The following is a 24,454-nucleotide window of genomic DNA, read 5'->3' as shown; positions in this document are numbered from 1 at the left end:
CTGTCTTTCACCAACTCTTCGATGTTCTTCAAACTCACCACTTCATCCAGAGTCAAAATGTGGCTTCCCCTCATCCCGCTAAGCTTTACCTCTTCATAATTCTCACAAAATATGATTGGAAGTTATTTTCCATAAAAGATAATTCGAATATGGTGAACTAATTAAAATGTACAATTGGTAGAAATCGGAAAGTGGCTCGTGTTTGAATATGGAAGCATTATGTTCTCGTTCTTGAATCATTTGGAATTTCTCAACATTCAGATATTCATCATTTAGTGACTTATATAGCAGAAATTCAAGTAATAGTAAAACGATGGTTATATAATTTTGGTTCTTTTTTTTTTTTTTTTTTTTGATTGGCAAAAACAAAATCTTTATTGATGAGACATACAAAGTGTGAAATATTACATCAATAAAGAGGAGCTTGGAGTTAAGAAAAAGCTCCAAGTGCCAGTTGGTGAGGAACCAACAAAAGAGAGCAAGAGAAAAGACAAACAGATAGATAAATTAGTCTACAACTTGGAGCTAAGAAGCTAAACTGATAAATAAACTGGTAGGAGCCAAAACTAATAGTAACAACCAAATTGATAGTAAAACTGATGAGCATCGACTTTTCCCCACTTTGACAAGCTTCGCTTACATTATACAACTGAAACATTGGAGCCACAGCAGAAGTCGACCACCATAACAGAGATAGACAGAACAATCAAGCATCATTCCCATAACTAAGCAGAACCTCCATAGCAGACCAAAATTCAAACACAGATAGGAAATCTCCCACACTACTCACCAGATCAACGCAACACACACCAAGTAGGCACCATAGCAGAACAACATACACCAACAGAGCAGAACAACATACACCAATAGAGCAATACAGCAACCACAATAACAGAAACAACATACAACACTAGAATCCATCACACCATAACTACCCAGCAGACCAATCAGCACTATGTAAGTGTAGCAGACCCTCCCAAGCACTTCCTGATTTGCCTCAGATTAAACACAAAATCCTGAACTGAAAAATTAAAGTCACTGAAAACTAGTTTTAACCAAAAAGCAATCCTACATTTAATCAAGTCACATAGATCCACAAGTTTTGGGAGAGTTTCTCTAAACACACACTCATTCCTGTACTTCCAAACAGACCACCACACAGCCAATGGAATCACCCTCCAAATCTTCCTTTCTTTCTTCTTTAACTTTCCCCCTACCCACCACAGCAGTAGACTCTTCACAGATCCTGGAATAGCAGCTTGGACATCCCACCAATCCAGCATTTCTGCCCAAACCATCCACACAAAGGGACACCAAATTAATACATGATGCACTGATTCACTGCCACTGCCACAAAACACACAAGCTATGGAAGCACTTGGGTTGATCACCCCCACTTTTTGCAGAAATTCCTTGGACTTAATTCTTTTTTTCCACGCAAACCAACCAAAAACCTGCACCTTAGGAGGGATGTACTTAAGCCAAATCAATTTGGTAATACTCATGATGGCACCTGTATTATCCACACCCCACCTATATAAATCTACTACTGTTAGTACCCCAGCAGATGATGCTAACCATGTAGGCCGATCAACGCACTCTGGACACACTGCAGGAGCCCCCAGCATATAATCAAGAAGTCTAGCCAGCTCCTGCTTCTCCCACTCATATAACCCCCTTCTAAACTCAAAGGACCAGCCATCCACTATATTTTTCTTATCAGCGAAAATTCTTAAGGATTCCTTTTTATCGAAAGACAACCTATATAAGATTGGAAATTCATCCTTCAAACAAACAGACTGACACCAAGTATCAGACCAAAATCTAATCCTCCTCCCATCTCCAACCTTCAACTTAAAATTATTCAAGTAAAACTCCTTGAGGCTACTACACTATTCAGCTACAGAAATAATCTCTTTCCATACTGCCAAGTGGCTGCTAGATGAAATTAGAGTTGGAATCCACCCATCAATCTCCATCTTATATCTGCTACAAATTACTCTCTTCCACAAAGCATCATTTTCACTACCAAACCTCCACCACCATTTAATTAACAAACACTTGTTCACATCCCTTATTTTCCTGATAACCAAACCACCTTTCTCCACTGTTTTAGACAAGTCCTCTCACTTGATCATATGGACTTTCTTTACCAGTTCAGACCCACCCCATAAGAATGTGGCTTGAATCTTCTCCAACTCTCTAGCTACCCCTTCAGGCATCTTAAACAAAGATAAGTAGTACACTGGCAATGCTGAAGTTACCGACTTGACAAGTGTTAACCTCCCTGCGAAGGACAACAACTTTCTCTTCCAACCAGCTGTAGACACCCCATTTTTGACTGTCCTTAAGACTTGGACGTCACCATTGTAGCACTTGGTGATACCCTTGTTTGTGCTCGTCTTGAGTTCCCGGAGGTCTCGGTTGCGCGCCTTGCCTCAGGATCTCTCGGCTCGACCGTGTTGTGTCTGGTTTTGCACCAAACACTTGTGTTTTGCCTTGAAGGGGCAGGGAATGCCTTGTGAGGCATCCCCACACATCACCGGCCATGGCTTGAGGCCACCGGCCAGTGATTTTGTGCCATCGGCAATGTATATTTCCGGTCGGCACTCTTTGTTGCCGGTCGGCCATTTATTTTTCCAAAATGGCAATTTTGAATGGCCGATCACTGTTCATCTAATTTTAGTAGATATTTTGTGTCAGCTGTGATAGCTGGCACCCACTCTGTTCCCCTCCATACACGTGTATGGAGGGATTTCCCTCTAAGCAAGCTTGTTTGGTAAGCTTTGCAAGGGGGAACTTCTATAAGAGGAGAGCTCTCCTCCTTCTTCTAGGTTGGCAATTTTGAAAGAAAAACCAGAGCTTATACATATACATATACACTCTCTCTCTATATTTCCCTCTCTCTCCTCCCTTGTGTGTGTTTTGTGGCCTAAAAGTGCATTTTTACCTTAGTTTTGCACTAACACACACACTACCACACCTTACTTCGACTTTGGGGGATTTTGAGGGTTATTTGTTGAGGTTTTGGACTAGTTTTGGTCAATAGAGGGTGGCTGGACCAAGTGTTCTTCAAAGGTTCTTCAAGGGTAATCACTTTACTTTAGTTTCCCCAATCTTGCATTGGCTTTTGACCTATCTTGCTTTCTGTTTTAGGCTTTGTGTATAACATGAAAAAGCTTTGTATTTTCATGCTTAAGACATCTCATTGAGGTCGTTTTGGCATTGGGGGTCAAACTCCCCCTCTTAGGCCTCTTTTGGCCTCTTTTGGTGCCTTTTCTTTAAGCCTTGTTGACCTTTGGTGTATTGCTCTCTTCACCACTGAAATCCAGTGAATTTTCAGTGGTGAAGAAGATGGTTTGAGGTCTTGCATAGGGGAGGGACACCCCTCTCCCCTTTTGTCTCTCTTTTATCCTTGTTTTGGCTTAAAGGGCAACATGCATGCTTGATCATTTTTGGTCCCATTTCAGAAGCTTTTTGGGTGTTTTGGGTCATATTATATCTCTGTCCAATGGTGGTTTGCTGGCCCTTAGCATGCATTTTATACTTGCTTTGTAATTTTCCATCTTGCCTAGAAGTGTGCTATGTGTTTAGCCTAGCATATCCTCTTGTTTTGGCTTTGCTTTGTGAGGTTCTTGGCCATATTTTGTCATGCATGAGGTCTTTTGGCCACTGATTTGGACTTGTTTAGCATGCTTGGTATAGTTAGTTTACATTTTGGCTTGTAAGCCTCGAGTGTGTGAGTCTCTAGCATGCTTAGCTTACCTTAATCTCATGACTTGACATCATTGTAGATCATATTTCAGTCCCTAATCCATGCTTGTATGTTTGTCTTCATCATCTCTTTCATGCTTTGAGGGGTTGTCCTTTTATGCCTTGGAAATGGTCATTGTGCATGCCCATGCGTTTAGATATTAGGTTGCCATATCAGTGGCTTTTGAGGGTCCTTTTTGCATGCTAGAACTCTGTTTTGCATTGAAAATTCATGCCATGTTTGCTTGGGATAAGTATTGAGGGATGCTCCCTTTTGGCGGCCTTGAATGCCCTTGTTTTGGACTCATTCCTTGGCATGTTTTGACCATGATCCATGCATGCTTTAGTCTTGTTTTGGAGTCTCTTGGGACTGTTTTAGGTCATTTTGGTCCTTTAAGGTTTGGTCGACATAGCTTTGGTTTGCCCCCTTTTATTGGCTTCAAGTAGTGGTCATTGTTGCATGCCTTACTTGCATGATTTGTTCGATTTGGCATCATCCTTTATTCATTTTTCAGAGCCTGGCATGTTGGTTTAATGCCCTTTTATATCGCCTTTAAGTATGCTTAGAGTTGTCCCCTTTCATGCTTAGGTGATGGACCTTGATATGTGCATACTTGTATGCATCATTTGTGCTCTTGTACATCATTTTGGCCACTGTTTATGGCAAGGTTGAGGTCTGCCATTTATGGTTTAAGTCCACCATTGCATGCTTATCATATGCTTGTTGCTTATTTGGTTCATTATATGTTGTCCCGTGCTAGCCTTATGGCATATTGGTCCATGTTTGCATCACATTTGCATCTCATATGACTAGCATTTTGCATACTTAACATGATAGATTGCATCACATTTGACATGTTTTGCATCTTAGTATCATGTTACATTTTGAGCCATGCTTGCATAACATGCATTGCATTGCTTGGTTTGGGGTGTCAAACCAAGTGTGAGGGATGAGGGGCGTTTGTACTTCGAGTGACAAAACACACCTCAACCCTCGGTCACCGAGGCCCTTGACTTTGGCATGATAGGATCTTGGTCCTCATTTGTGTGTTGCATGCATTTTTACATTGAATTGCAACCTTGGCTCCTTAGGCTATCATGCATCAAATGCACGATTGATAGCCCGAGGGTCAAGGGCCATGCTCCCTCGAGTCCGTTACATGATTGGGAGAGTAGCCATGCATACACTTGCTTGAAATTTCATGCCATACACTGTCTGTCCTTGTTGCTGTCAAAAACCAGATTCTGCAGGAACTTTCTGCCGACCGGCAGGGTTCAGTGCCGACTGGCAACCCTTCCTGGGCCGATATCTTCATCAACAGCCGATGGATATTTTCAATGGCCGGTGGACATTTCCTTCAGCCGATGGTGTTCCACAGTTTTCAGGGGACCTGTCCCAGAACTTTGGCAATTTTCAGAGAAGCAGGGCAGTGTAAACAGAGGCGGCAGTGGTATGGTACGGACTTTCTGGGCGAGACGGGTTCGAGCATGCATCATTCGCGTATCCCGAGACGGGGGCTGTGGCCACGTTTCTTTTTGCATTCATTCTGTTAATTAATTAGAAATCCTGTAATAATTTGTGTGTTTATTATTCGGACTGTAATATTTATTTGGACCCTCCGAGTGAGGGCAATTGTGTAATAAGTGTGCGCGGGTGTGTATATGTCTTCCAACCCCACGTCTTTCTTCCATTTTATTTACCCGCTTATGATGGTAAACTAGGGCATATTTAAATTAGCATACCTTATGCTATGCATGCGTGCATCCATACATTTGTCTTGCATGCACCGGGCTCGGCGCATCATTCTAACTGCATCTGTATTTCAATTCCAAATTGAATACGCGTTAGTTGCAGCATTTCACATACTATGTTTAGGAAAGCCGAGCCTGTTTGGATTGCATCTTTGCATGTGTTGCATTAGCCATTTCAAATATGAACTAGGATCATGCATGTGATTACTAACTAGTTCCTGTCTTGGCTTGGAGTACTCTGTAAGTTCTTTTGCTTTAGCATCCTTGCATGCGTGTGAGTGTTGCCATAACAGCATGATTACCATGAGGCTAGCTGCTTATGTGATATAACTGCTTGAATGCCTGTGGATGGAGGTTGAGTTACCTAAATTGGAAAAAACGCATTAAAGCTGTGAATTTTAAGCCCCCTAGATAGTGGCAAAATCACCTTTTCTAAAAGCCCACTTGAGGGTGGCAAAACCTGCATTTTAGCCTACTTGCGAGTAGCAAGCCATTTTCAAAACAAACATGAAATGTTTTTGCTCCAATTTAGGCGATTTGGTCTATACTTGTTTGCTGTGCGCATAACATAGTAATTCTAGGCTAATAAATGGAATAAGAACACATAACGTTTTCAAAAACGGATATCATGGTTAGTAGAGGCCGATCTTCGGATCAGGCGAGAGGGGGTGTTCATAGCTGACCTTCCCCAATCGTACCTAAGTTCCCGAGCCGAGGCAACTTTGGTGATGACGGACACGTGGCCTTTGGCACCGAGTCAGGATTTCCTAAATTCCCCCATTTTAAAATATTTAGGTGGCGACTCTGTATCTGGCAAAGCAGTCCATGTTTGGCACTTCTTTTCAAAAAATATGTTTCTCAAAACGATTTGCCGGATTTGGACTCTTTGGTTCAGATTAAGAACCGTGACACAAATCGAGTCCGAACTGTAGCGTGTAGCAAGGGCCCCCCCACGCGGGCGCGTCTACAGTTTCTGGCGACTCTACTAGGGATTTAGAGAGCTTGACTCGAACTTGTGGTATCCTGTTTTGATTTGATTTACGTGTCTCTTCACATTGCATGTGCATTGGTGCGTCTAGGACACCGTGTTTGCCATCTGCCATTCCTGAACGGTTTGCCGGAGGCTTGTCTTGTCAAGGCATGACCATAAGGCTGACTGGTTATGGGCTCTGACAGTATGGGAACACAAACCCCAGTTTTACCGGGGCACCCTTTTTGACCATTCGACCTAGTGCATATCGAAATCCATAGTGACCATTCCAAGCTAGGACAGGTTGCTTACCCGATGTTAGGTTGTTTGAAAACTGCTGCATGCATAGTGGAACCCTAGCTCCTGACAAAATAGGACAGGGAAACCCTACCCCAACATAGGGGTGTTTTGGCTCTCTTTACTTGCTATGTGCTTCTAGAGTGTATCTCTACAGGAATGTACATATCAGTTTGCAAGATTGAGTATTAGACCTGAGGGCATCAGTATCAGTTTACGAGAATCAGTTATCTGCGGGTACCAGGTTCAGTTTTGGGAACAGTGATTTTGGGGAACAGTGATCAGTATCGAGGAACAGTGTATTCGACTTACCAACTGTGTATTATGAATACCCAACTGTGCATTGTATGTGTTTATTTTACGCCGTTGTGCTGTCCGATTGTTTGTTTATTTACTGCTTTATTTATCTTTTTGCTAGGTAGTTTAGCACCATTGCTTCCAACCCGGTAGATATTTCCCAAGCACTCTGGATTAGAGGTCGTCGGCTCCATCGATTTGAGGATCTGGTAGACGGACAACCAGTGTACCACTCTCTACCCCCAGTTACTAGACGGAGGACAGCTAGGCAGAGGGCATCAGTTCGACAGTCAGTACAGAGGGCTTTATCTACCCTACCTGCATACAGTAGGGATCAGGGTTCTGTTTCACCCGCAGAGAGGGAACATATACCGATAATTCAGTCAGAACAAAACAGTATGGCTAGTTTAGAGGAGATGGTGCGCCAACTCCAAGAGAGCATGCAAATGATGCAGCAGGATGCTGTCCGGCAGGCGGAGTTCGCCAAGCAGCAGGCCACGGTTATGAATGAACAAGCTGAGTTAATCGTGAGGTTACAGCAGCAAACCGAAGCATCTGCTTCACAACAAGTCCCTCCCCCACCAAGGGTTCCGATACCCGAAGAAACACCGAATGCCCGGAATGTCCAAGAGGATACCGACCTTCCAGCGGGGCCAGCTCCACTCCCGATTCCGCCACAACTATCCAAGGCACCCACGCCTGTCAATATACCGGACTCTCCTTTTGAGTTCGAAGTGGACCCCACAGCCTTAAAATTGAGTAAGTTGGAAAAGATGTTTAAGAGATCCCAGGGAGTCAAGACCATCCCTGACATCGAAGATGGGTATACCGACGCAGCCGTGACGTTGCCTGACAGATTCAAAATGCCGCACATTGATCGATTTGATGGGTCCGGAGACCCCATGGTGCACCTAAGGTTGTTTTCAGATATCCTAAGGCCAATGGGCCTCACTAGACTGCAGAAGCTGCCTTTATTTGGCCGGACCCTGTTGGGTGTAGCGGCCATATGGTATGCCAAATTGGAGGATGACGTCAAGAGAAGTTGGGATGAGATGGCTGAGGCCTTCATCTTGCAGTACTCATACAATACACAAATCGAGATTACGACCCGGGATCTCGAGACAACGAGGCAAGAACTCAAAGAGAGCTTCTCGGAATTCGTAACCAGATGGCGAGCTAAGGCTTCGATGATGACCTTAAGGCCCACAGACAAAGACTAGATTCGAATGATTGTGCGCAATCTTCAGCCGAAATTGATGCAAAAGATGATTGTACTCCCCTTTCCTACCTTTTCTGATCTACATGAAATGGGGGTGCAGATTGAGGATGCCTTAAAGCAAGGATTGATTGATAATGACCGGGAGCAACCCCGTAGAACTTTCAATCGTAACACTAATGCTAGCCCGAGTGGCCCTACAACTACCAGGACCTCCGAAGTGAGTATGGTCACCACCAACCCTCCCTCAAGAACTATGGCAGCCACACCATTCTCCGGTGCGTCCGGAAACAACCCACAAATAGTCAAATACCCACCCAAAAACACCAGAACCTTCGCTCCGCTTTATATGCCCCTGTCCAAAGCTTTGGGGGTCTTAATCAGAAAAGGGCATCTAAGCCCCTAGAGCCGCGACCCTCACCAGAAAGACTCCCCGCTACCCACAACCCAGCCAAATATTGTGCATTTCACCAACAGCACGGTCATGACACCGACCTGTGCTTCCGATTGCGTCATGAGATTCAAGATCTCATCGATAACGGGGTGATTTTGCCTCCTGAGAAACCCAACATTACTACAAACCCTCTCCCTACACATAACCAAAATCCACCACCCAAAAGAGTCAACTTCATCCAAGCTGGGGTCGTGCCTTACGATCCTAGCATCTATATCACTCCTTCCCACCTGCCTAAGCCGGAAGTGTTCCTTCTCGATTGCACCGATTTGTGCATGATGGACATCTCCATAACCCGACCTAAGCCAACGGTGGTGACTATCGAGAACCGGAAAGAGAGGACTCCAAAGGAGAAAGGGGTTCTTGAGCCAGAGTCTGCGGAATCTGGGAGTGGTGTTGGGAATGCTTATAGTCCGAGTGACTACATTTTATCAATAGGCCAGGACAGGCCAGATATGGAACTACCAACAGAGGGGGAGCTGTGTGTGATCCAAGGGGACAGTTTAGGACAGGGAACAGATGATGTAACGGCTGTGGAAGAGGATCTTGCCAAGCTCCAATTTTACAGTAACCAAGATCCAGGGGACTTAGCCGTCAACTGGTTCGATTATGAGGAATCAACAGAGGCTACGGGATGGTTGGACGATCAACCAGATGTGGTGGAAGAGTCTCAGCCACAACAAGGCCCGACAGGGGCAAGAATATCAGTGACAGCCGGAAGGGTTGGAGAACAGAGTGCATCGCCGGAGAGCGCTGGTGTCAAGAATTTCGCTCGGGATTGGAGCATTTCGAGTACGGGGATTATTGAACAGCTGGCTACATTGACACAGTCGGGACAGGAAAGATTCGAAGATTCAGAGAGAATCAGGAAGGCAAAAGCCCATGTGGGGACTGAGACTGCTATAAACACAGAAACGGAAAATGCCGCGAGCATAGGGATAGAAGGTACTGCGAGTATGAGAACAGTCATGCCAGAGCCGGGCAGGTGCCTGTCAGCAGCAGATGGAATGTGGTGGGAGGATGATGATCTATGTCTTGCCCACACGGACGAAGATTGGGGGAGTAACCAACCAGATGATACCTGGTATATCGGCGAAGTCGATCACATGACTAGGAGTGGACGGTATTTCAAGCCTCCACACCTAGATCAACCAGAGGTGTCTGGAAAAGATAGGGAGGCAGAGAAGCAAAAAGAAAAGCAACTCGAAGATGAGGCCGTATTGAGACAATTGAAAAAGATACAAGCAGACATCTACATCTGGGGGCTGCTTATGGCTTCTCGAGTACATAGACAGGCCATCCTTTCAGCCATGGACAAAGCCAAGCTTTCTATAGACACCACGCCCGAACAGCTGGTGGGCCTAGTTTTTTCGGGAGGAGCTACCCCGATGTTGACCTTTTCTGACAAAGAACTGCCACCTGAGGGTGCGAACCATAATAGGCCACTCTACATCTCCGTGGAGTGCAGAAATAAATGGATACCCGTGGTGCTTGTCGACACAGGGTCCGCCATCAACGTCTGTCCGGTAAGGACAACCTACACGATCGGTTTGAAAATCGCGGACTTTGTGCCAACGGCCCAGGTGATTCGGGCGTATGATAACACGAGCCGGGAAGTAATGGGAACAATTAAGATTCAAACAAAGGTTGGGCCGAGACAGCATGAGATAGATTTCCATGTCTTAGAGGTTCCTGCAACGTTCAACCTGCTTTTGGGGCGGTCGTGGCTGCATCAGGTAAAGGCAGTCTCCTCCACCCTACATCAAGTGGTGAAATACCCCTATGGGAAGGGAGTAGCCATTGTTTTTGGAAATTCATCGATTCATCCGCCGCCGGAGGTATCTACGCCTGTTCTAGAAATCGAGCACGGTATAGAAGATGTGTTCATATCGGGTTTTACCTTGGCTAAGGCTCGGGTTGTACAAGACATCATGGCAGCTAATGAAGGGGTATATGTCAGTGCTCAAGCAGTCTATCTCATGAACAAGCTCCAACACATCTCCAGGATGGGATTGGGAAAGAGAGGCCGGAAGGGCGTCGCAGCATTGGCCGAAGTGCCACACAACCCTCATACCTTTGGATTGGGTTATCTACCCACCAAAGAGGACTGGGTAAGGAAAGGAAAGGAAATGGCCGGAAGAGCCAGAGCGAAACAGATGGGGAAGCCCTTTGACTTGATGCACCGGCCCATTCAGGGTACCCTAAACGGATGTTTCGTCCGAGAGGGGGAGGACTTTCCGTTCTGTGGCTTCCCAAAGCCGTGGCTGAACGCGGAAAGGAAGCGCGTGCTAGGGTTTGAGATTTTCTTTGATCTACAGTTACCTAGGGATGACATTGCTGAAGAGTAGACAGACCCATTAGCCAAGGCTGAGCAAAGTAAGGAAGTGCAGTCTAAGGACGCTGGAAATGAAATGGGGGTAGCATTGGCATGTCTACTTTCAGATCCTCCGATCGAACAGAAGTGCTTGGGGGATAATTCCTCGGTATGCATGATCGGGAATGAAACAGCTGCGGACCTACCATCAACTATTTTGGATGCATCCATCGCACCCTCTCTCGTCTGGAAATATGAAGAGGGATTTTTATCAAGCAGCACCGGGTCAGGTAGTGAGCCGGAATCTGATTCCACCGAATCTTGTGAGTCGGAATCAGGTTCCAGCTCGACTGAGTCTGAGTCCGGTATTCCTGGGGGTGATAACCCAGATGCCACAGTCCTGTCTAGGTCGTCATTTTCTTTCTCTTTTGAGTCTGTTGTAACAGAAGAATTGGACGGCTTGGAAGTATTTAATGAGAATGATGTTGATGTGGTTTCTGAGTATTTTTCTGTGCCTTTGATTTATTGTTTAAATCAGGATTTTCAAAATTTTGATGAAAACGACGAGGAAGAAATTCCTCCGGTTTTGCAACGATTAATTGATCAAGAGCAGGAAAGATTTGTTAAACCCTTAATGGATGAAATCACTACTGTGAATGTTGGTACTGAGAAGGACCCACAGCTAGTCCAGATCGGGTCCACGTTGTCTTCGGAGGAACGCGAGCGCTTAGTCGCTTTATTAAAAGATTTCAAAGACGTTTTCGCGTGGTCCTACGAAGACATCCCTGGAATTGATCCTGAGATTGTACAGCACCGGATCCCTTTCGACCCCGAGGCCCGACCCATCAAACAGAAGTTCAGAAGGATTCGTCCGGACTGGGCCATCAAAATTAAGGAAGAGGTCACCAAGCAAATCGATGCAGGCTTCCTGTTAGTATCCGAATACCCGACTTGGTTGGCCAACATTTTTCCGGTGCCGAAGAAGGATGGCAAGATCCGAGTATGCGTGGATTTCAGGGATTTGAATAGAGCTAGTCCGAGGGACGACTTTCCCTTGCCGCATATTAATGAGTTGGTGGATTTTACAGCGGGGCATGCTTTGCTCTCGTTTATGGATGGTTTCTCAGGCTACAATCAGATAGTGATGGCACCCGAAGACCGGGAGCAGACTGCTTTCACCACCCCGTGGGGGACATGCTGTTACAAAGTGATGCCGTTTGGGTTGAAGAATGCTGGGGCCACATATCAACGGGCTGCAACCACAATATTGCATGATATGATCCACAAAGAGGTTGAGGTGTACGTGGATGACATTATTGTCAAGTCCAAAGAAAGAGAAGGCCACTACATCGCCTTACAAAAGTTCTTCCAAAGGATCAGAGAATTTCAGTTACGGCTAAATCCTCAGAAGTGTACATTCGGTGTTACAGCGGGAAAAATGATGGGATTTCTGATTACACAAAGGGGCATCGAAGTTGACCCTTCCAAAATCAAGGCCATCTTAGAAATGCCACCACCAAGGACTGAAAAGGAGGTGCGAGGCTTTCTAGGTAAAGTGCAATTCATAAGACGGTTTATTTCAAAACTAACCTTGACTTGTGAACCACTTTTTGGTCTCCTGAAGAAAGGAAAGAAATTCTAATGGGACGGCCGATGTCAAACAGTTTTTGAACAGATCAAAGAATATTTACAGAACCCGCCCGTGTTGTCACCACCAGAGCCGGGGAAATCGTTGATATTGTACCTTTCAGTAACTGAGACTACCATGGGCTGCATGCTTGCACAAGAGTCAGAGGACAAAGTGGAAAGGGCCATCTATTATCTAAGCAAGAAGATGCTGGATTACGAGACCCGCTACACTCCGCTGGAGAAGGCTTGTTTGGCCTTGGTATGGGCTACCAGGAAACTGCGGCACTACCTGTTAGCTCACTCTGTAATGTTGGTTTCACGCTTGGATCCCATCAAATATCTTTTCGAGAAACTGGCACTTACGGGTAGGCTAGCTCGTTGGCTGCTGTTGCTTTCTGAATTTGAGCTGAAGTATGTGACACGCAAGTCAGTAAAAGGAAGAGCGGTAGCGGAGTTCCTTGCCGACCACCCAGTTGAAGGGGATGAAGCGGTTGAGTACCTATTCCCAGATGAAGCCATTCTGCACATCGAAGGTGAAACTTGGACGATGTAATTTGACAGAGCGTCAAACCAGTACGGGTATGGGATAGGAGTGTTGTTGATAGCGCCTGACGATTCCCGTATCCCTTTAGCATTCAAGCTCCGGTTCAAAGTCTCGAACAATGAAGCAGAATATAAGGCATGTATTGCCGGCCTAGAAGCAGCCCTAGAACTAGGGGCAAGGCGGTTGGACGTCATTGGGGACTCGAACCTTGTTGTGTCTCAAGCAAAAGGAGACTGGAAAGTCAAAGAGGAAAAGATGATAATTTACCACCAGACCTTGGATTTGTTAATTCCTCGGTTTGAGAAGCTAAATTTCACCCACCTAGTAAGAGAGAACAACAGGTTCGCAGATTCACTAGCAACTCTATCTTCCATGATAGACATCCCGTTTGGAGTCCGGATGCGTCCAGTCATTATTGACCAGAAGTTTGCGCCGGCATATGAGTCAATTTCCGCCATAGATGAGGCTCAGGACGACAGCCCTTGGTATTACGACATTTGGAACTTCTTGGAAAAGGAGGCGTATCCACCAGGGGCAAATGCCAAGGATAAAAGGGCAATCAGAAGAATGGCCATTCAGTTTATCATCTGTGGGGGTAAGCTGTATAAGAGAGGTCATCTGGGAATGCACAAGCTGTGCGTCGGAGCCGAAGAATCGAAGCGCCTGATGGAGGCCATCCATGGAGGAGAGTGTGGTGTGCACATGAACGGAGTAATGCTAGCACGGAAGATCCTTCGACAGGGTTACTACTGGTCCACCATGGAGGAGGATTGTATCAGCTTTGTTCGGCGATGCCACAAATGTCAAATCCATGCGAATCGCATAAATATCCCGCCATCAAAGCTGTACAACATGACTTCACCATGGCCATTTTTAGTTTGGGGAATTGATGTGATCGGGGCTGTTACTCCAAAAGGGTCGAATAGGCATGAGTTTATCTTGGTCGCGATAGATTATTTCACAAAGTGGGTCGAGGCCCAATCATATGCCGTGTTGAAGGCGTCGCACGTTGCAAAGTTTATCAGAAACAACATCATCTGTCGCTACGGGGTCCCAAACGAGATTATTTCGAATAATGGTTCCCACTTTAAGAAGGAAGTAATTGCCTTGTTGGAGAAATATAACGTGACCTTTCATAAGTCATCCACATACCGGCCGCAAACCAACGGAGCAGTTGAGGCCGCCAACAAGAACATCAAGCATATACTGCAGAAGATGGTGGAAACCTACCGGGATTGGCCAGATAAACTGCCATTTGCTCTGTGGGGTTACAGGACTTCAATTAAAACTTCTACCGGAGCGACTCCGTATTCATTGGTTTATGGGATGAAGGCCGTTCTACTTATCGAAATTGAGGTTCCGTCATTACGAGTATTGGCTGAGTGTCAAATAGCCGAAGCAGATTGGCAGCAGAGCAGATTTAAGGAACTCATGCTCTTTGATGAGAGAAGACTGAAAGCACTGTACCATGTTCAAAGTTATCAGCGCAGAATTGCTCGGGCTTTCAACAAGAAAGTTAAGTCTAGGAATCTAAAGGAAGGAGATTTGGTGCTCAAAGACAACCGAGCTCCCATCCACGACCCAAGGGGCAAGTTCAGGCCTAATTGGACTGGTCCCTATATCATCAAAGCTATCTGGTCAGGTGGAGCTGTGGTTCTGATGGACCTAGTTGGCCTGGAATTTTCCCAACCGATCAACATGGACAAGTTGAAGAAATATTACCCTTGAGAGGCTCGCTAGGACGAAAACCCGAAAGGGCGACCTAGGCAAAAGTTAGAGCACAAAAATTGGAAAATATAAAAACTGAGCTCGCAAGGTTGAAAACCCGCAAAGGGCGACCTTGGCAAAAGTTAGAGCGTAAAAGGAGAGTGAAAATACTCGAGTGAACCTAAGCCTGAACTACGTAAGGCTTGATTCCCATCTTTGGGATACGTAGGCAACTTCCTCCTGGAGTTCAGCCATAACCCTTTTCCCCGATCAACTTTGTCCATTTGATCATCTCGGTCATCTTTGTCTATTCAGCATTCAAGGGTTTAGTTATGATCTCCGGTGCAGCGCTCTTCAGACTAGGGGCAACTTTCCAGTTGCAGAGATCCGGGGTTGTGCATCTCGGTGACAGACCTCAGGCGTGTCCAGTTCTGATCCACATCGAAAATGATTTTGAGAAGTTTTAATAAAAGTTGACTTCGTTCAAAATAATCTTTTTACAACTTTGATCATTTTTGGACCAAAGCGGAAAATTTTCAGTACCACAACCTTCAATTTCATTGATTTCAAAACAGAGTTCTCCTGCTCTTGCATACAATCGAAGTTGCTTTTTATTACACTCATAAAGAAAACTTAAAAGTACTAATAAAGCAATAAATCCGGGGCATAGTCAAGTCAGGTGCTCCTGCGCCCCCTCCCAGAGATGGTCGAAGCCTCTAACGCCAAGATGGGCCCGACATGTGCCTCCTCATTAAGCCAATCCAAGCACTCATCAAACAAAGTGCAACTGAAAGTAGGAGCGGGGGCCAGGAGTTCTCTCGTCCTCCACGCGGTGGCCTGCCAAGCAAGCTGTACGCCTCAGGCCGGGAATGCAGCAGGATACTCTATCCCCTCTGGCAGGCAGGTCTGATCATGGCCAAATTGGCCTCGAATCCGGAATGGGAAGTAGAACGCACAGTGAGTGAGACCAATCAATTGAATCCCAGTCTGCCGGGGCATATTGTAACTCATTGTCGGAAGGCTCAGCCAAGGGCACCGCCAAGCAATACGGTCTGCGGACAGGCTGCACATCCAATCAAACCACCATCCCTCGTCAAGGGCATTGACTAGACGGTGCCGAAAAAAGTAGCCGCGAGCTGAATATGCTGGGCAAGAGTCCACAACCTGCAGTTTGTCCATCAACCATGCCTGGGAAGGGATAAAAAAAATGAGAGAATAAAGAATAGAGAGATGTACGAGGAGAGAAAAGTGAGAATAGGGTTTTGTGAGAAAAAAAAAAACTGAGCTTGAGGGCCGAGTGATGTGAGCAATGCGTATGTGAGATTGGGTGGGAAACATTACCTGTAGTAGTAGTGGACTCCCTGCTAATCTGGTCGTCTCATGACGATAAAAGGCGTCTAAGCCCATCGGCGTCTCAGCCAGAGTCATGGCAATACAGCTCTTGCCCTCCTTCAAGCCTTGGGCAACCTCGGTCAGCCGGACACTAGACCCTCCGGAGCCTGAGACAAATAGAAAATGAGATAACATGCACAAACAGAGGGCGTGTCGCTGGAAGCCTTGCCAGTGTTGGTTGTTGCGATCACCAGCATTAGAAAACCGATCGGTCAAACTCGGAATGTCCAGCATCCCGTCACAAATCAGAGACCGAGCATCACGCATACTAAGTCCACACATTCACCCTAAGGATTGGGCATGGCCAAAATTAAGTTGGGGCAGGAGCTCCTCGTCGCGCTCGGACTCCATTAAGGCTCGGAAATCTTCAAAGGTAGGACATATCTCTTGCCCAGCGAAGCTAAAGACATGTGTCACCGGATTCCAAAACCTTTCCGCGGCATGGAGAAACGGGAGGTGCAATGGGGTACGACCCAGAGTGAATAATGCATTTATGCCGAAACCCCGGAAATTCAACTTTTCCGAGCCATCCAAGCTAGCAATCCAAGCTGTGAGATTTTGAGCAAAAAACTCTTCCATTAGAGTAAATCAGTGTGGAATTGAGAAAAACTACGAAGCTGGGGTCTTTTGTAGGAGATAAGGTTGGGTGGAGGACAGGTGTCAACATTCTGGTGATTCCCTCATTCATAGCCGGCCGGCCAAATATTCTGCCGACCGGCCATTATCTTTTGCCGACCGAACAAATTTCTGGCCGGTGGCCATTCCTTGTGGCCGATGGCCTCTGCCCCTGGCCGATGGGCTTCCTCTTGGTTCCTTGAGCTGTTTATGCTAGGGATTGGGGAACTCCACCACCTCCGATCCCTCCCTCGGTGATCGATTCTTGCCGAGTCACACCTGTCTGCTTATCAAGTCATTGAACATTTGCTTATCGAGTTGTACTTCACTCCCTTTGAGTTTTTGATCTGTTTATCGAGTTGTACTCACACCTATTTGGTTATATCATGCCTTTGCTTTGCTTATCAAGTTGTAAGTCGGTTCACTACTTGATTATTACGATGCAAATATTCAGTGTTCAAAATAGGTTCAATTTCATTCACATTGTGGTGTGATACCTTGGGATGCGATGCATAGAAAGTTTACAAATGCAACATCTTTTGAACAAAATGGTTGTTTCATTTCCATCACGTGTTTTGCAAAATGTGTAATTTTGAGAAAGAATAAAACCTGCCCGAGGCAGTGCAATGTGCTTAAACTACCAGTAAAAAGGAAAGTAAAACATAGAATGACAGGGTAGCAAAGTGTCGGAATTGATACCAGTAAAACTCCCCTTGCGGTCAACGCACCTTCCGCACCTTTGTTCGGGTTAACTACATGGTTTGGCACCTTCGTCACTCGAGACAATGCGGGAAAGCACACGTTTGAAACGTGAACCTTCGAGTTGACCTCAGGCCACAAGTTCTGCGGGCGATGCTCGAGACATACGAGGAACGTCCCGTCCCGTATCCTTTTTATATCTTGTGAATTCCACAAATCGTTTCAATTATGCTGTGTTACAGTACTTTACATTCCAGCATCGCGAATAACATGTTTCTACTTACATGTGCACATTCAACTCTTCTCATACACATTACTTGCGTAGACCGCATGTTTTGTTTGCGTAGACCGCATGTTTGTTCAATTTCATTACTTGCGTAGACCACATGTTTTGCTTGCGTAGACCGCATGATTGTTCAATTTCATTACTTGCGTAGACCGCATGTTTGTTCAATTTCATTACTTGCGTAGACCGCATGTTTTGCTTGCGTAGACCGCATGTTTGTTCAATTTCATTACTTGCGTAGACTGCATGTTTTGCTTGCGTAGACCACATGTTTGTTCAATTTCATTACTTGCGTAGACCGCATGTTTTGTTTGCGTAGACCGCATGTTTGTTCAATTTCATTACTTGCGTAGACCGCATGTTTGTTCAAATTCATTACTTGCGTAGACTGCATGTTTTGCTTGCGTAGACCGCATGTTTGTTCAATTTCATTACTTGCGTAGACCGCATGTTTTGCTTACGTAGACCGCATGTTTGTTCAATTTCATTACTTGCGTAGACCGCATGTTTTGCTTGCGTAGACCGCATGTTTGTTCAATTTCATTACTTGCGTAGACCGCATGTTTGTTCAAATTTATTACTTGCGTAGACCGCATGTTTTGCCTGCGTAGACCGCATGTTTGTAATCGATTCCATTACTTGCATAGACCGCATGTTTTACTTGCGTAGACCGCATGTTTTCCTTGCGTAGACCGCATGTCTTGCTTGCGTAGACCGCATGTTTTCTTTGCATAGACCGCATGTTTTGCTTGCGTAGACCGCATGTTTGCATTCAATTTCATTGCTTGCGTAGACCGCATGTTTTACTTGCATAGACCGCATGTTCTGCTTGCGTAGACCGCATGCTTATGTTCGATCTCCTGGCTTGCATAGACCGCATGCTTATGATCAGTTTCGTTGCCCGCGTAGACCGCGTGCTCCACTTACATGTCTGTGCCTTCATAGCATTTTTATGCTTCCCACTTGCTTTGCATTGTCACGCATTTTCAAATGCATCATCATGCATGTTGCTAATAACATCGTACCTGTTGAGTTTTTTTCTTTACAGGCACGATATTGTATGTACGGTTCATTTGAGACTGGTGCAACCAGACGAGCCGCACAGGTATTGTATCCTCCGAGTGAGACGTATTGAGAATTGCATAATTCTCTTACATCCTTTCTGCATTGTAGTGTAGTTTTGTGTATGCTAGCTTAAAATTGTCGCATGTATGCTTCATTACAGCTTTCTTTGCATGATCATAAGTTATGTCCAGCTCTGTGCATTGTCTTGCATTTTGCCCCTGCCTTCGGGCGCATATCTTGTTTGTCTTGCATGTTTGTCTGAGTCTTCGGCCTTGTCAAAAATGGGTCGTCTCTGGGCTTTGACATTCACTCCCGTCATTGTTATGACTTTCGAGTTCTGTCAAAGAGGGGCAACTGTAGACACCCCATTTTTGACCGTCCTCAAGACTTGGACGTCACCATTGTAGCACTTGGTGATTACCCTTATTTGTGCTCGTCTTGAGTTCCTGGAGGTCTCGGTTGCGCGCCTTGCCTCAGGACCTCTCGACTCAACCGTGTTGTGTCTGGTTTTGCACCAAACACTTGTGTTTTGCCTTGAAGGGGCAGGGAATGCCTTCTAAGGCATTCCCATACATCACCGGCCATGGCTTGAGGCCACCGGCCAGTGATTTTGTGCCATCGGCAATGTATATTTCCGGTCGGCACTCTTTGTTGCCGGTTGGCCATTTATTTTTCCAAAATGGCAATTTTGAATGGCCGATCACTGTTCATCTACTTTTAGTAGATATTTTGTGCCAGCTGTGATAGCTGGCACCCACTTTGTTCCCCTCCATACACGTGTATGGAGGGATTTCCCTCTAAGCAAGCTTGTTTGGTAAGCTTTGCAAGGGGGAACTTCTATAAGAGGAGAGCTCTCCTACTTCTTCTAGGTTGGCAATTTTGAAAGAAAAACCAGAGCTTATACATATACATACACACTCTCTCTGTCTATATTTCCCTCTCTCTCCTCCCTTGTGTGTGTTTTGTGGCCTAAAAGTGCATTTTTACCTTAGTTTTGCACTAACACACACACTACCACACCTTACTTTGACTTTGGGGGATTTTGAGGGTTGTTTGTTGAGGTTTTGGACTGGTTTTGGTCAATAGAGGGTGGCTGGACCAAGTGTTCTTCAAAGGTTCTTCAAGGGTAATCACTTTACTTTAGTTTCCCCAATCTTGCATTAGCTTTTGACCTATCTTGCTTTCTGTTTTAGGCTTTGTGTATAACATGAAAAATCTTTGTATTTTCATGCTTAAGACATCTCATTGAGGTCGTTTTGGCATTGGGGGTCGAACTCCCCCTCTTAGGCCTCTTTTGGCCTCTTTTGGTGCCTTTTCTTTAAGCCTTGTTGACCTTTGGTGTATTGCTCTCTTCACCACTGAAATCTAGTGGATTTTCAGTGGTGAAGAAGATGGTTTGAGGTCTTGCATAGGGGAGGGACACCCCTCTCCCCTTTTGTCTCTCTTTCATCCTTGTTTTGGCTTAAAGGGCAACATGCATGCTTGATCATTTTTGGTCCCATTTCAGAAGCTTTTTGGGTGTTTTGGGTCATACTATATCTCTGTCCAATGGTGGTTTGTTGGCCCTTAGCATGCATTTTATACTTGCTTTGTAATTTTCCATCTTGCCTAGAAGTGTGCTATGTGTTTAGCCTAGCATATCCTCTTGTTTTGGCTTTGCTTTGTGAGGTTCTTGGCCATATTTTGTCATGCATGAGGTCTGTTGGCCACTGATTTGGACTTGTTTAGCATGCTTGGTATAGTTACTTTACATTTTGGCTTGTAAGCCTCGAGTGTGTGAGTCTCTAGCATGCTTAGCTTACCTTAATCTCATGACTTGACATTATTGTAGATCATATTTCAGTCCCTAATCCATGCTTGTATGTTTGTCTTTATCATCTCTTTCATGCTTTGAGGGGTTGTCCTTTTATGCCTTGGAAATGGTCATTGTGTATGCTACCATGCTTAAGCATTTAGGTTGCCATATCAGTGGGTTTTGAGGCCCCTTTTGCATGCTAGAACTCTGTTTTGCATTGAAAATTCATGCCATGTTTGCTTGGGATAAGTATTGAGGGATGCTCCCTTTTGGCGGCCTTGAATGCCCTTATTTTGGACTCATTCCTTGGCATGTTTTGACCATGATCCATGCATGCTTTAGTCTTGTTTTGGAGTCTCTTGGGACTGTTTTAGGTCATTTTGGTCCTTTAAGGTTTGGTCGACATAGCTTTGGTTTGCCCCCTTTTATTGGCTTCAAGTAGTGGTCATTGTTGCATGCCTTACTTGTATGATTTGTTCGATTTGGCATCATCCTCTATTCATTTTTCAGAGCCTAGCATGTTGGTTTAATGCCCTTTTATATCGCTTTTAAGTATGCTTAGAGTTGTCCCCTTTCATGCTTAGGTGATGGACCTTGATATGTGCATACTTGCATGCATCATTTGTGCTCTTGTACATCATTTTGGCCACTGTTTATGGCAAGGTTGAGGTCTGCCATTTATGGTTTAAGTCCACCATTGCATGCTTATCATATGCTTGTTGCTTATTTGGTTCATTATATGTTGTCCCGTGCTAGCCTTATGGCATATTGGCCCATGTTTGCATCACATTTGCATCTCATATGACTAGCATTTTGCATACTTAACATGATAGATTGCATCACATTTGACATGTTTTGCATCATCATGTTACATTTTGAGCCATGTTTGCATAACATGCATTGCATTGCTTGGTTTGGGGTGTCAAACCAAGTGTGAGGGATGAGGGGCGTTTGTACTTCGAGTGACAAAACACACCTCAACCCTCGGTCACCGAGACCCTTGACTTTGGCATGATAGGATCTTGGTCCTCATTTGTGTGTTGCATGCATTTTTACATTGAATTGCAACCTTGGCTCCTTAGGCTATCATGCATCAAATGCACAATTGATAGCCCGAGGGTCAAGGGCCATGCTCCCTTGAGTCCGTTACATGATTGGGAGAGTAGCCATGCATACACTTTCTGCCGACCGGCAGGGTTCAGTGCCGACCGGCAACCCTTTCTGGGCCGATATCTTCATCAACAGCCGATGGATATTTTCAATGGCCGGTGGACATTTCCTTCAGCCGATGGTGTTCCACTGTTTTCAGGGGACCTGTCCCAGAACTTTGGCAATTTTCAGAGAAGCAGGGCAGTGTAAACAGAGGCGGCAGTGGTATGGTACGGACTTTCTGGGCGAGACGGTTTCGAGTATGCATCATTCGCGCATCCCGAGGCAGGGGCTGTGGCCACCTTTCTTTTTGCATTCATTCTGTTAATTAATTAGAAATCCTGTAATAATTTATGTGTTTATTATTCGGACTGTAATATTTATTTGGACCTTCCGAGTGAGGGCAATTGTGTAATAAGTGTGCGTGGGTGTGTGTATGTCTTCCAACCCCACGTCTTTCTTCCCTTTTATTTACCCGCTTATGATGGTAAACTAGGGCATATTTAAATTAGCATACCTTATGCTATGCATGCGTGCATCCATACATTTGTCTTGCATGCACCGGGCTCGGTGCATCATTCTAACTGCATCTGTATTTCAATTCCTAATTGAATACGCGTTAGTTGCAGCATTTCACATACCATGTTTAGGATAGCCGAGCCTGTTTGGATTGCATCTTTACATGTATTGCATTAGCCATTTCAAATATGAACTAGGATCATGCATGTGATTACTAACTAGTTCCTGTCTTGGCTTGGAGTACTCTGTAAGTTCTTTTGCTTTAGCATCCTTGCATGCGTGTGAGTGTTGCCATAACAGCTTGATTACCATGAGGCTAGATGCTTATGTGATATAACTGCTTGAATGCCTGTGGATGGAGGTTGAGTTACCTAAATTGGAAAAAACGCATTAAAGCTGTGAATTTTAAGCCCACTAGATAGTGGCAAAACCACCTTTTCTAAAAGCCCACTTGAGGGTGGCAAAACCTGCATTTTAGCCTACTTGCGAGTAGTAAGCCATTTTCAAAACAAACATGAAATGTTTTTGCTCCAATTTAGGCGATTTGGTCTATACTTGTTTGTTGTGCGCATAACATAGTAATTCTAGGCTAATAAATGGAATAAGAACACATAACGTTTTCAAAAACGGATTTCATGGTTAGTAGAGGCCGATCTTCGGATCGGGCGAGAGGGGGTGCTCATAGCTGACCTCCCCCAATCGTACCCAAGTTCCCGAGCCGAGGCAACTTTGGTGATGACGGACACGTGGCCTTTGGCACCGAGTCAGGGTTTCTTAAATTCCACCATTTTAAAATATTTAGGTGGCGACTCTGTATCTGGCAAAGCAGTCCATGTTTGGCACTTCTTTTCAAAAAATCTGTTTCTCAAAATGATTTGCCGGATTTGGACTCTTTGGTTCAAATTAAGAACCGTGACACAAATTGAGTCCGAACTGTAGCGTGTAGCGATGGCCCCCCCACGCGGGCGCGTCTACACTAGCCAGTTTGCTTTTGATTTTATCCACAACTGGTTTCCATGTAGCTTTCTTCCTTGGATTAGCTCCTAATGGCATCCCAAGATACTTTAGAGGTAATGACTTAGTTTTACAGTTCAACACTGCAGCAAAAGCATCTAACATCTCCTTAGAAACACCCACACCGCATACAACACTCTTATGGAAGTTTATTTTCAGACCCAACATAATTTCAAAGAACCTTAGCACCCTTTTCAACTTCCTCACTTCATCCACCTCAGCTTTACAGAATAATAATGAATCGTCTGCAAACTGGAGATAAGTTAACAACACACCATCATAGCCTACCTTAACACCTTTAATTAGATCTAACTGAGAGGCTCTACTCAACAACATATGTAGACCTTCAGCCGCAAGATTAAACAGAAACGGGGACAGAGGATCCCCTTTGTCTTAGACCTCTTTGTGGGTTGAATTCTTCTGTAGGAGTTCCATTAACAAGCACTGAGAGCCTTGCAGTTGTTACGCACTCCTTAATCCACTTGATCCACTTAACGCCAAACCCAAAATTAGAGAACATTGAAAACAGATAACCTCAATTAATAGAATCATATGCCTTCTCAAAGTCCAACTGAATAAGTACCCCCTTCTCTTTGGCTTTCTTCCATCCGTCAACAACCTCATTAGTTATTAACACCCCATCTAGAATATTTCTACCATTCAAGAACACAGACTGAGACTCACTTATGATCTAAGGCATTACAGATTTTAGTCTATTAGCCAACAATTTTGCTATGATCTTGTATATAGAGCCCACCAAGCTTGTAGGTCTATAATCAGATAGCCCTATTGGATTCTCCATCATGGGTATAAGGGTTATGGAAGAACTATTTATACCCTTGACCAACTTACTATTGTTTTGAAATTCTTTCACAAAATTAACCACATCACCCTTCATGACTTTCCAAAACTTCTGATAACACATCAAGTTAAAACCATCAGGTCCTAGTGCCTTATTCCCATCACAATCCATCACTGCTGATTTAA

At 44.9% G+C, this 24,454-nt stretch overlaps 1 protein-coding gene across 1 annotated transcript; it reads right to left on the bottom strand.

The window, feature by feature from the left end:
- Window positions 1-953: 953 nt before the first annotated feature.
- On the bottom strand, window positions 954-24,440 carry LOC145800575 (uncharacterized). The gene is made up of 6 exons (XM_082890279.1): window positions 24,225-24,440; window positions 24,051-24,158; window positions 23,838-23,957; window positions 23,435-23,719; window positions 2,154-2,222; window positions 954-1,784 (listed from the first exon to the last, which is right to left on the bottom strand). The coding sequence occupies exons 1-6, from the start codon at window positions 24,438-24,440 to the stop codon at window positions 954-956; spliced, it is 1,629 nt and encodes a 542-aa protein (XP_082746405.1).
- Between the last annotated feature and the right edge of the window lie 14 nt (window positions 24,441-24,454).

Source organism: Camellia sinensis, chromosome 10 (genome assembly GCF_055761805.1).
Source record: "Camellia sinensis isolate YWXY chromosome 10, ASM5576180v1, whole genome shotgun sequence".
Classification (NCBI taxonomy): Eukaryota; Viridiplantae; Streptophyta; class Magnoliopsida; order Ericales; family Theaceae; genus Camellia; species Camellia sinensis.
The sequence above is the reverse complement of the archived record's forward strand: the minus strand, read 5'-3'. Positions and strand labels throughout refer to the sequence as shown.

Coding starts and splice junctions, on each gene's coding strand:
- LOC145800575 (XM_082890279.1), bottom strand. CDS start 24,440: ATGGATTGTGATGGGAATAAGGCACTAGGACCTGATGGTTTTAACTTG. Junction 23,958..24,050: donor AGAAAGCCAAAGAGAAGGGG/GTACTTATTCAG, acceptor TTTGGCGTTAAG/TGGATCAAGTGGATTAAGGA. Junction 1,785..2,153: donor TATGGGGTGGGTCTGAACTG/GTAAAGAAAGTC, acceptor GTTTGTTTGAAG/GATGAATTTCCAATCTTATA.